Raw genomic sequence first — 13,036 nt, 5'->3', positions numbered from 1 at the left:
AGATAAATTACCTACGGCTATACTGTTTCCCTCATCTAACTGCTTTGTAATGTGTTCTAAGAACTGTAGTAAGTTTGTGAGACACGACCTACCTCATCTAAACCCATGCTGAGAGTCCCTAATTAGTCTATACTGATCTAAATGCTCCCAAATACTACCCTCAATAATTTTCTCCAGAATCTTACACACACACACACACTGTATACTAGTCAAACTGACTGGCCTATAATTACTAACATCCTCTTTCCTACCTTTCTTAAAAATGGGTGTAACATTAGCTAACTTCCAGTCCTGAGGTATCTCTACGTGAGCAAGTCTCAAAACAACGGTTTATCTGCCACACCCGTTCATGCCGGATAAACCACGGACTACTGTAATGATGTACTTTTTTCATAGACGTTAATGATAACATTCAATATATTCTTGTTGGATCAACGGTATCAACGTTAACATTTACATTAACAATATAACGATGTTATGATTAACGAAGCCCACCACTGATCATTGGCACCTTCCTTATAGACACAAGTTTCTTTTTTCTGTCAAAGAAAGTACATGAAATATTTCAGATGATAAACTGATGATCCCCGTCAGCTTAACGCCAGTATTTTCCACTCTGTTGTGCTATAAGGAAGTAGCATTGTAAAAGTCACAGGAATTTTTAACTGTGAAACTTTACACGGGAATTTTCGGGAATATTCAGGAATTTTCATTAACATTGAGAATTAAAGAAAGTTTGCCTGTTACCAGTGTGTGGCTGTGTGCTGCCTCCAGTGTGTTCCTGCTGTAGTGCCTCCCTCACTCTGCCTCTCTGTTTCAGGGTGACAACCCTGATGGACAGCCTGTTACCAGCGTGTGGCTATGTGCTGCCTCCAGTGTGTTCCTGCTGTAGTGCCTCCCTCACTCTGTCTCTCTTTTTCAGGGTGACAACCCCGAGGAGTGTCCAGTGTGCCTGACAGGCTTTGATGACTTAGTACAGAGGCCACGCACTCTGCCCTGTGGCCACACAGTCTGCACGCTGTGCACAGATAAGCTGAAGGAGCAGGGCCGTGTTACCTGTCCGGAATGCCGCGTCAGCCATGCCGTGCCCGAGGGTGGGCAGTTCCCTGTCTGCTATATAGTTGAGGCCTTCATAAGAAGGATGAGAGATGGTAAGGCGGCACCAGCAGCAGCCTCGCCGCCACCCAGTGCCGGGAAGGGGAAAGGGGCAGCAGGATCAGCTGGCAAGAAGGGAGCAGCGGGTCTCTCCAAGAAAATGCGTTCCTTTCTGCAGGAACAGGAGGCCACAGTTGTGGCCGCCATCACCGCCTGCCAGGAGGCTCTGTCCCATCTGGACCAGTATGAGGCCACCCTGACAGGCTGGGGCGAGCAGCAGCAGCAGCTGGAGGACAGACTCCAGGGACTGGTGGACCAGAGCAGGAGTTCCAGGGAGCTCCTGCAGCAGGAAACGTTCCGTGTGACGGCCAAGAAGAAGGAGACAAAGAAGAGGGAGCAGGAGCTGCAGGCTGTACGGGAGAAGTTGCGCACTCCTGCAACACAGCAAGAGGCATGCATGGCACTGAACGAAGTGTTTAATTGCACCAGTGAGGCGGAGCAGGTGTTGGAGGAGTGCCAGCAGTGTTTCCCTGACGCCGGCATCCTCACCACCGCCAGGAAGGTGAGTGTGCTGCACCTGTGCCCTGGGCCCTCAGCCACGCGAGTAAACACACCAGGCAACACACAGGGGGCATACACAGTGGTGCACAGAGGTAGCATATGCAGGGGTAAACACTGGTGGCATACACAGTCTAACACAGGGGTACTCACAGGGGGCATGTACAGGGGTACATACAGGGGGCATACACAGGGGTACACTCTCACTAAATCAGCTTCCTCGAGGCTGGGCGTTCTGTATCGTCTCCGCCAGTTCTTCTCCCTCGCGCAGTTGCTATCCATATACAGGGGCCTTGTCCGCCCTCGTATGGAGTATGCACCTCACGTGTGGGGGGGCTCCACTCACACAGCTCTTCTGGACAGAGTGAAGTCTAAGGTTCTTCGTCTCATCAGCTCTCCTCCTCCCACTGATAGTCTTCTACCTCTAAAATTCCGTCGCGATGTTGCCTCTCTTTCTTCTTTCGCTATTTTCACGCTGACTGCTCTTCTGAACTTGCTAACTGCATGCTCCCCCCCCTCCTGGCCCGCTGCACACGACTTTCTACGCATGCTCATCCCTACACTGTCCAAATCCCTTATGCAAGAGTTAACCATCATCTTCACTCTTTCATCCCTCCCGCTTGTAAACTCTGGAACAATCTAACTTCATCTGTATTTCCTCCTTCCTACGACTTGAACTCTTTCAAGAGGAGGGTATCAGGACACTTCTCCTCCCGAAATTGACCTATCTTTCAGCCACTCCTCTAACTCTTTTAAGGAGCAGTGAGTAGCGGGCTCTTTTTTCACATTTGTTTCCTTTTTTTATGCCCTTGAATTGACTCCTCTGCTGTAAAAAAAAAAATACAGGGGTAAACACTGGTGGCATACACAAGGGTACACACAGGGGGCATATACAGAGGTACACACAGGGGGCATACACAGGGGTACACACAGGGGGCATAAACAGGGGTACACACAGGGGACATACACAGGGGTACACACAGGGGACATAGAAAGCGGCACACAGGGGCGAGGGTGTGAGCTTCTTCCCTAACCCAGTGTTGTTGTTTCAGGTGAGAGAGGCATCTTGTGCAGCCCTGGAGGCCGCCCAGGCTGTCCAGGCGGCTCGGGAAACTGTTTCTACAGAAGAGCTTAGGCCCCAGTCAGTCCCAGAAGAACCCAGGCCCCAGTCAGACCCAGAAGAACCCAGGCCCCAGTCAGACCCAGAAGAACCCAGGCCCCAGTCAGACCCAGAAGAACCCAGGCCCCAGTCAGTCCCAGAAGAACCCAGGCCCCAGTCAGTCCCAGAAGAACCCAGGCCCCAGTCAGACCCAGAAGAACCCAGGCCCCACTCAGTTCCAAAAGAACCAAGTTCCCAGTCAGACCCAGACGAACCAAGTTCCCAGTCAGACCCAGACCTCACCATCATGGGGAAAGTGCAGTTCATCTTAGAGCCAAGCTTGAAGGTCAGTGACCCCCCCCCCCCCATCCGAGTGTTACTCTTCATACAGCGAGTCCCTGGCATACGTCACTGCAGTGCTTACCTTACCTCAACACAGCACTGCAGTCACCTTACCTTGTCACTTTGTGATTGCTGTGTTTGCCTTACCTCAACACAGCACCAGTGGTCACAATACCTTGTTATGGCATAATTGGTGTTTCTGTTAGTGTCTCAGTGAGTTACCAGTGGTCACCTTGTCATGGCATAATTGGTGTTTCTGTTAGTGTCTCAGTGAGTTACCAGTGGTCACCTTGTCATGGCATAATTGGTGTTTCTGTTAGTGTCTCAGTGAGTTACCAGTGGTCACCTTGTCATGGCATAATTGGTGTTTCTGTCAGTGCCTCAGTGAGTTACCAGTGGTCACCTTGTCATGGCATAATTGGTGTTTCTGTTAGTGTCTCAGTGAGTTACCAGTGGTCACAGTACCTTGTCATGGCATAATTGGTGTTTCTGTTAGTGCCTCAGTGAGTTACCAGTGGTCACCTTGTCATGGCATATTTGGTGTTTCTGTTAGAGTCTCAGTGAGTTTTGAGTCCAGCTTCATAAGCAAAGCTCTCTTAAGGAGTCAGCAGCTTTCTTTACACACTCTTGTTTCCTGCCGGCCAAGGCAGCAGCCTGACGTGGTCTTCTTGCTCTTAATTCCCTTCCCTACACCGGGGACCTTTGCAGAGCGAGGACTTCCGCAGTCTGACACAGAGCACCAGGAGCCTGCTGCAGGCTGGCCGGGTGTTTGCTGTGCACCAGGTGGAAGGTCAGCGCCGACGACACGCAAGAATAAGCCTCGAAGCCGGCCGGCCGTGCCTCCATGCCCTGACGGACCATCCCCTGACACTGGGCGCGTCAACCCTGCAGGTGAGCTGGAGCAGTGACATCTCAAGTAATGGACGGCGGACTCTTTTGATTTTGCGGCGCCCTTGTCATTAAGCCGCGAATTTTGGAAAATCAACCGCTTTGGTGCAAATCGCCATAGCTCCCTATGTTATGTGTCATATTGAGAAGCACATTTTTAGGGCTAAAATATTTGTTAAATAAGTTTTTTGAAATTCTCAAAAAATGAGTGGGTTTCAAGGCTGGGAACTCAAAAATAGTTTTTTTCAGAGCCGTTTTTTGCGAATTTATTCGATTTTTACCCTTTTGAGTCAGTTTTGGAGTCCGGTCGCTTATTAATAACTATAGCCCTTTCATTTTGCCGTCGATTGATACCCAAAACATTTCTGGAGCCCCAGAAATAAGGGAGTTATGGCGATTCGCACCAAAGCGGTTGATTTTCCAAAATTCGCGTGTTAATGACAAGGCTGGGGCAAGTTTCCGGTCCATAGTGTAATGTTCACTGGCTGGAGACTTGACCCTGCCTGAGGGGGAAGGCGGCCGCTGAGTTTCAATGATCTGTGTCTGCATCCTAGCTTTGAGTGGCGTCACATCCCCCGCTACAACCCAAGCACCTCTTCTCCCCGCAGCTTGGGGGCCGCCCTCCAAGGCTGCGGTGCTTAGGGGTCGGTCAGTCCCAGCCCTCCTCTTTGTCTCTCCGTTCTTGCCGGCATCTAGCCAGTAGCTGTCCCACGCTGCTTCTTGTCTGCTGCGTACCTCACCAGGGCCTGCCTTGTGTTCAGAGCTTTAGTAACCTCAGCCACAGCCTTTTCCTGCCTTTCCCTCTGGTGTTCTAGAAGCTCCTGGAGGTTGACAGTTTATGCTAACAGAAATTTGCCTTTCCAACCCTTTTGCTTTTCCTCAGTTTTGTTGGTTTCCCTTCTGTTTTTTTTTACCTCCTTTATTTACATTTGTCTGTGTGTGTGTGTGTGTGTGTGTGTGTGTGTGTGTGTGTGTGTGTGTGTGTGTGTGTGTGTGTGTGTGTGTGTGTGTGTATTTACCTAGTTATAGTTTTACAGGGCCTGGGCTTACGCTCGTGTGGTCCCGTCTCCATATCTGTATCTGTCCAGTTTTTCCTCAAAGTTTTGCACACTCTTCGCCAATACTACATCCTCAGTCTGTTCCAAACTTCTATGTTTCTTTGCGGGAAGCTATATTTCTTTATGTCCTTCAAGCATCTTCCTTTCCTCAATTTTTTACTGTGTCCTCGTGTGTTGCTGGTGTTTCTTCCTTCTCGTAGTAGTAACTCCTCATTGTCTACTTCTTCCATTTTGTCCCATAATTTGTATTAGGTCTCCCCTTTCTCTCCTTTGTTCCAGTGTTGGCAGGTCCATTTCCTTTAACATTTCTTCATATGACACTCCTCCGAACATGTTGTTCATCCCTCCATCTCTGGAACCATTTTCGTTGCCAGCCTTTGTATTCTTTCTAGTTTTTTTTACGTGTTTCTTCTTATGGGCAGACCACAAAGTTTCCGCATATTCCAGTTTTGGTCTAATCATAGTGGTTATTATCTTTTTCATCATATCCTTATCCATGTAGTGGAATGCTAATCCTATATTTCTTACCATTCTATACGTATCACCTAATATCCTATTAACATGACTCTCAGACTGTGGAGTATCTTGTATTGTCACTCCCAAATCTCTCTCTTCTTGAACTTTCAACATTTCTCCATCTCCCATTCTATATGCCCATTTTGGTCTCCCTTCACTCTTTCCATTACATGACATTTCGTCACATTAAACTCCATCTTCCATTTCAAACTCCAGTCCTAAATCTTATTTAGGTCCTCTTGCAGAATTTCACAGTCTTTACTGTTTCTTATATGTCTCATCAAGTTCGCATCGTCTGCAAACAGACTCATGTAACTGCTTACTTTCTCCGGCATATCATTAATATGTACTAGGAAAAGTATTGGTGCCAATACCGATGCTTGAGGGACTCCACTATCTACAATTCTCCATTCCGATTTCATGTCCTTTACCACTGTTCTCCTCTCTCTTCCCCTTAAGTAACTTTCCATCCAGTTTTTCATTTTCCCTTTCAATCCTCCTCTATTTTCCAGCTTCCATAGTAGTCTTGTATGTGGAACTTTGTCTAAAGCCTTCTTCAGGTCCTGATACACGCAATCCATCACTCTCCTGTGTTATGTGTGTGTGTGTGTGTGTGTGTGTGTGTGTGTGTGTGTGTGTGTGTGTGTGTGTGTGTGTGTGTGTGTGTGTGTGTGTGTGTGTGTGTGTGTGTGTGTGTGTGTGTGTGTGTGTGTGTGTGTGTGTGTGTGTGTGTGTGTGTGTGTGTGTGTGTGTGTGTGTGTGTGTGTGTGTGTGTGTGTGTGTGTGTGTGTGTGTGTGTGTGTGTGTGTGTGTGTGTGTGTGTGTGTGTGTGTGTGTGTGTCTGTTTGTGTGTGTGTGTGTGTGTGTGTGTGTGTGTGTGTGTGTGTGTGTGTGTGTGTGTGTGTGTGTGTGTGTGTGTGTGTGTGTGTGTGTGTGTGTGTGTGTGTGTGTGTGTGTGTGTGTGTGTGTGTGTGTGTGTGTGTGTCTGTGTGTGTGTGTGTGTGTGTGTGTGTGTGTGTGTGTGTGTGTGTGTGTGTCTGTCATCACCTGGTGTGTGTGTGTGTGTGTGTGTGTGTGTGTGTGTGTGTGTGTGTGTCACCACCTGTTGTGTCTGTGTACAGGTCAGCCAGGTCGTGCCGCCCTCCCCCCCCTGCACGGTGTTCCTGGACCTGTCCTGGCCGGGCCGTGCGCCGCGCCGGGTCCACATCCGTCTGAGCCCCGACACCCAGCGGGGCCGCCAGTTCCTGGTGCTGTGCACGGGGCTGCGCGGCCCCTCCTACCGCGGCACCAGGTTGTTCAATGTGGGGTACAAGGGGTGGCCGGGAGAGAGGGTGTGGGGCGGGGACTACGAGAGTAATGATGGTGAGGGGGAATGTGTGCTGCTGCCTGGCCTTGAGAAGGGTGGGGAGGTGAGGTCATGGCGGGCAGGGGCTGTGTGGGGGATGGGGAGTCAGGGTGTGTTTGCCATCACCACCAGGGACGGTCAGTATGATGTGTGGCGTTGTTGTGTCTTCGGTGAGGTGGTGGAGGGACTGCACGTGGTGGCCGAGGCAGCCCAACACATCGACAATAAGGAGGTGACTGTGGTGGACTGTGGCGTGATGTTGTGAGGGTATACTGGCCTGCACCACCACCACCACCACCACCACAACATTATGGAGGTGACTGTGGTGGACTGTGGCGTGGTGCTGTAAGGGTATCCTGGCCTGCACCACCACCACCACCACAACAACATTATGGAGGTGACTGTGGTGGACTCTGGCGTGGTGTTGTGAGGGTATACTGGCCTGCACCACCACCACCACCACAACAACATTATGGAGGTGACTGTGGTGGACTGTGGCGTGGTGTTGTGAGGGTATACTGGCTTGCACCATAACCACCACCACAACAACATTATGGAGGTGACTGTGGTGGACCGTGGCGTGGTGTTGTGAGGGTATACTGGCCTGCAACACCACCACCACCACAACATTATGGAGGTGACTGTGGTGGACTGTGTGTGGTGTTTTGAGGGTATACTGGCGTGCACCACCACCACCACCAACACAACATTATGGAGGTGACTGATTTGGACTGTGGCGTGGTGTTGTGAGGGTATACTGGCCTGCACCACCACCGCCACCACCACCACCACCACACTGGCTGGCTACTGTACGGTTAAGACGTGGAGGCTCCTGTTCCTGCTGTGGTTGTCCAATAATAGTCTAGACCCAACTAATTCTATGGATATCAACGCTATTAAACTGCTGCTTGACTCTCAAGAAAAGGCTTTCAAAAGTGCTTTGGACGTGACTGTGGAGCAGTTTCAAGCAAGGATCTCGACTATGGAAACAACTATTCGTGATCTTACCACAAGCCTAGAATTCACACAAGCTGAGGAGTATGACCTAAAGCGAGAAGCAGACAATTTAAAGAAATCGAACTCTGACAATCAATCAAAAATACAAGATAGTGAAAGAATAATTGTGGACCAGGAGGAACGCTTCAACTATCAAGAAGATTATAGTAGGAGGAACAGCCTGCGCATCAGTGGTTTAGAAGAGCCACAAAACATCGAAACATGGGAGCAGACCTCGGCCCGGGTGAGCGAACTATTTCTTAATAAGCTACAACTACCTATTATGGACTTGGAACGAGCTCATCGAGTGGGTCCTGTGTCAACATCTCGCCCACGCACGGTACTGGCGCGCTTCGAGAGGTTCGGCTACAGGGAGGCAGTGCTCCGGAATGCCAGAAAATTAAAGGGAACGGATATCTTTATTAATGAAGACCTGTGTGCTGCATCGCAAGCAAAAAAGCAGAGTCAGTTCCCACTCATGAAGGAGGCACATTCTCAAGGTAAAATTGCCTAATTCAAGCACACCAGACTTATCATCAGGGATAGAATGGGACAGCAGTCAAGTGGTGCCTCTGGTGGCTTGGCTGGTGCTTCGGGACAGCAGACGAGTGGTGCCTCGGGCGGCGTGACTGGTGCTTCAGGATGCCAGTCGGGTGGTGCTTCGGGGTCCGGTGCTGGTGGGGCTGCCTCTGGCTTCGGATTGCCCAGTGCTGGTAGTGGCGTGGGTGTTGGTGGTGCTGGCGATCTACCTCCGACGCCTGCTTCGGGGTATGGTGCGGGTGGAGCACCTTCTGCACCTGCTGTGGTTTCTGGTGTTGTCGGTGCGGCTGCCGGGTCCGGGAATCTCGGCGCTGGTCGAGGTGTGGGTACTGGAGCTGGTGGCAGCGCTGCTACTGATGATAGCGCTCCTGCTGACGCTTCAACTCAAGAGAACGATCGAGGGATGCCTAGCACCAAACAAAAGAAAGAACTACGTGACCGTAAAAAGAAGTAAGCACAGCTACTATGCGTTTCAGGGGCCTTGACACACAGTTTTTCGAATATAACATTTTAACAATGCGTCGGACAAGGATGGTATTTTGGGAGACGATGATTGAGACCCCGACCTAATTGGCAAAAATAGGCTTAGGTGCCAAATTTTGATGATTACGACATTTGTAAGAGTAACTTTAAGGTAAACTTCACTAAAATATACAGCCACGGGTAGCAAGGCTCGGTGCCGTCACCATGTACGCACCGCCTCCCGTTCGTGACGTCCATGTGACGTGTAACTATGAAGTAGTGGTCATCTCCTAATCAACCGGCAGTTTCTCTCTCTCTCTCTGACACACACACACACACAGACACACAAACATAGCAACAATAGTTGATCCCCTCCACTATGTTATATACTTACAGCATGTTGTACAAAAGACCGTATTTTCCATGCAAAGGATAAGTAATTTCCTGCGAGTGAAACTTTTTCGCAAATATATAATATTTTCAAATGAGCATCATCACTATGTATATGGACTGAACTACGTAGTGTGTGTGTGTGTGTGTGTGTGTGTGTGTGTGAGAGAGAGAGAGAGAGAGAGAGAGAGAGAGAGAGAGAGAGAGAGAGAGAGAGAGAGAGAGAGAGAGAGAGAGAGAGAGAGAGAGAGAGAGAGAGAGAGAGAGAACTACCGGTTGAGTCAGTGATTACTACTACTTCATAGTGAAACGTCACATTGACGTCACGACTTGAACGAGAGGCGGTGCGTACATGGTGACGGCACCTAGCCTCGCTACTGGTGGCCGTACATTTTAGTGAAGTTTACCTTAAAGTTACTCTTAAAAATGTCGTAATCATCAACATTTGGCACCTAAGCCTATTTTTGCCAATTAGGTCGGGGTCTCAATCATCGTCTCCCAAAATACCATCCTTGTCCGACGCATTGTTAAAATGTTATATTCGAAAAACTGTGTCAAGGCCCCTGAAACGCATAGTAGATCTCTCCCTGGTCTAAATCTAAGTTATAAATGGCTACTTCAATGTCTCATTTCCCTTTCAATTTACTTGATGATAATGATTTATTAGACCACCTTCAAGGTATTCATACAAATGTACATTGTTCGTATAATTTCCGTAATCAGCATTTTAATCCTCTTATTATACTAGATGATAAATACAACAGTGATTTAAATATTAATTACTTCTTTAACAAGTTACGTCATATGAAAATTCCTGACACAAACTACACGTTTCTTGACTCATTGAAATCTTTGGGTAATAACAACTTTAATATTTTGAATCTTAATATACGCTCTATTCCTGCTAATTTACAAACGTTTACCGACATAGTGCTATCTCAAACCAATATTTACTCCAAATTAGATGTTATAGCTTTTACTGAAGTGAGATTAGATCAACAACTAAATCCCATGAATCAATTACCAGGTTTTAAAATGTTTGCTACTTGCAGAAATAGGTATGGGGGAGGAGTGGCGTTGCATGTTGCTAGTAAGTACATCTCAACACTCTCAGAATATTTTTCATTATGTAATAATTTCATTGAATGTCTAGGTGTTGAATGTAAGATTTGTGATAAATTTTGTTTGTGTGTTTGCATATACAGGCCACCAAGTGGAGACAAAAATATTTACCTCGATGCATTATTGGACATTTTAACGACTATATTTGATAAAACAAACACTGCAATATCTATACCTGGAGATTTTAATCTAGATTTGATTGATTACAATAACAATTTTGTATATGAATTCATTACACTTACGTATTCCTTTTCTCTGCTTCCTGTAATAACTAAACGAACAAGAGTCACGGATAACACAGCTTCATTATCAGATCACTTATGGACTACTGAAAATAGTTAATATTAGTAACTCTATAATAGAAACTGACTTATCTGATCACGTCCCTACATTATCCTAATTTAAACTACAAAATCATATGCAAATTTTGCCTATTTAAAAAAAATTAGAATTTATTCAGAATTATCACTTATATATTTCTGGAATGAGTTGAGTCATGTTGACTGGTCTCAAGTCTTACAGAGTAATTCCGCAAATGAATCTTATAATATATTTTACCAAATATTCAAAGAGCTATAGGAAAAACATTTTCCAGTCAAACAAGTTAGAATAAATAACAAAAATGAAGTAAGTCCTTATGTTACACCAGCCTTGAAAAATAGTATTCGTGAGAGAAACAGATTAGAGCGTTTAGCGGCCAAGTGGCCCTTAACCTACAACGAAACATACCGTAAATACAGAAGTAAATTAACTTCCTTATTAAGACTAGCTAAAGAAAATTATTATAAAAATGAATTAAAATCAAATCAAGGTAACCCTAAATCACATTGGAAAATCATTAATTGTGTTCTTGGTAGGTCTTCAAATGTTAAAACACATCAAATTGAGTTAAAGCAATCATGTGATAATGTAAGTAGTAAATTAAATGATCACTTCTTAAATCTCGGTAACAATGAATCTATAGGATACATTAATGACATCTTTAAAAAATATCTACCCAGTGCGCCTAATTTTTCATTTGTTCTAACTCCAACAAACCCAACAGAAATTGAGAAATATATTAATTCGATTAAATCAACATCTTCTGGTATCGATGATATATCACCCAAGTAATAAAACATGCAGCTTTATTTTTAATGGTTCCTTTGGCCCATATTTTTAACTTAGCCTTCGAACAGGTGTCTTTCCAGATGAACTAAAGAAAGCTAAAGTTACTCCCCTACACAAGTCAGGTGATCGAACAGAAGTTAACAACTATCGTCCTATATCGATTTTGCCTATATTAAGCAAGATTTTAGAGAAAATTATTGCGCCTTGCAAACTACTTAGAAAAGCACAGTTTCCTCTCTTGTTCTCAACACGGTTATCGTGCTAATCATTCCACTGAATCTGCCTTATTACAGTTAGCGTCATATGTGAACAAGTTTTTAGATGAAAAGTATCATGTTGTTGGCCTTTTTCTTGATTTATCCAAGGCTTTTGATTCTTTAAATCATGAGATACTTCTACATAAACTTAAAAGTATTGGGATCAGGGGTTTGCCGCTGAATTTATTTCAAAGTTATATTAGCAACAGAAAACAAACTGTTTATTGTAATGATGAATACTCAGCCAATAAAAACATTTGCTCAGGGGTTCCACAGGGTTATGTTTTAGGTCCTCTTCTCTTTTTAATCTATATAAATGATATAGTCTATTCTAGCTCTAAATTTAAATTCACAATCTACGCAGATGATACAACTCTTTTAATGATAAATAAAAACTTAAATAATTTGCACACAAGTTTGAACAATGAATTCAGTCATGTACATCAGTGGATTAAACATAATGGGTTAAAATTGAATGTCAGCAAAACTAATTTTATATTATTTCAGAACCGATCTGTTCATCAGCCTCTGCCTCCAGTAGTACTTGATGGGGAACGGATAGAGCGAGTGGAGCACATTAAATTTCTTGGCGTACATATAGATGAACATCTAGGTTGGAACCATCACATAAAGGAAGTTTGTTTAAAACTTTCCATGACTTGTGGTATATTGTATAAAGTAAGAAAACAACTAACACCTGACGCCATGTTAAGCATCTACTACACGCTCGCCTATTCCTTCCTCCATTATTGCATTTCTGTGTGGGGCTGTACTTGGCCTTCTTTTCTAAATAAATTAGTAGTAGGACAGAAAAAGGTATTCTGATGTATATTTTTCATTAGAAAATTCAGTTCAACTTCAGAAATATTTTCTAAACATAAACTGTTGAATATCGGCTCAATTCATAAATATTTTCTGTTGTTATTGATATTTAAAACTATTAAGAAAGCAGACTCTTTAATCTTCTCATTAATAGATCGACAAAGAGTAACAAGAGAAAAGAGTACAAATCTTCATGTCCCGCGATTTTATACTCTCCCTATAATAATAGCATTGCCTGTCTTGGTCCACGAATATGGAACTCACTGCAAACACATTTTAAAAATCTTATGTTAACATGTAATCTTTCGACATTCAAAAATAAAATAAAAAATCATTTAACTAGTTTTCAGAATGAATGAGAATTTATATATATTTGGTGTATAGTAAAAGGTTTGATATATAGGTATGTACATGTGCATGTGTGTATGTTTTATGT

General features: G+C 45.0%; 1 protein-coding gene across 1 annotated transcript; it reads left to right on the top strand.

Moving 5' to 3' along the window:
* Positions 1-314: 314 nt before the first annotated feature.
* LOC126989060 (neurofilament medium polypeptide-like) lies at positions 315-7,480 on the top strand. The gene is made up of 5 exons (XM_050847611.1): positions 315-1,657; positions 2,706-3,098; positions 3,803-3,985; positions 6,678-7,298; positions 7,380-7,480. Exons 1-4 carry the CDS (start codon positions 1,142-1,144, stop codon positions 7,164-7,166), a joined length of 1,581 nt encoding a protein of 526 aa, XP_050703568.1. The 5' UTR covers positions 315-1,141; the 3' UTR covers positions 7,167-7,298; positions 7,380-7,480.
* Positions 7,481-13,036: the final 5,556 nt, after the last annotated feature.

This window comes from Eriocheir sinensis, unplaced genomic scaffold (genome assembly GCF_024679095.1).
Source record: "Eriocheir sinensis breed Jianghai 21 unplaced genomic scaffold, ASM2467909v1 Scaffold1036, whole genome shotgun sequence".
NCBI classification, from domain to species: Eukaryota; Metazoa; Arthropoda; class Malacostraca; order Decapoda; family Varunidae; genus Eriocheir; species Eriocheir sinensis.
Note: the sequence above shows the minus strand (reverse complement) of the source record. Positions and strands in the feature narration are given on the sequence as shown.

Excerpts from the sequence above, each read along its gene's own strand:
- LOC126989060 (XM_050847611.1), top strand. The coding sequence starts at position 1,142 with ATGAGAGATGGTAAGGCGGCACCAGCAGCAGCCTCGCCGCCACCCAGT. Across the intron at positions 3,099-3,802 it reads TCTTAGAGCCAAGCTTGAAG|AGCGAGGACTTCCGCAGTCT; the intron begins GTCAGTGACCCC and ends GGACCTTTGCAG. Across the intron at positions 3,986-6,677 it reads TGGGCGCGTCAACCCTGCAG|GTCAGCCAGGTCGTGCCGCC; the intron begins GTGAGCTGGAGC and ends GTCTGTGTACAG.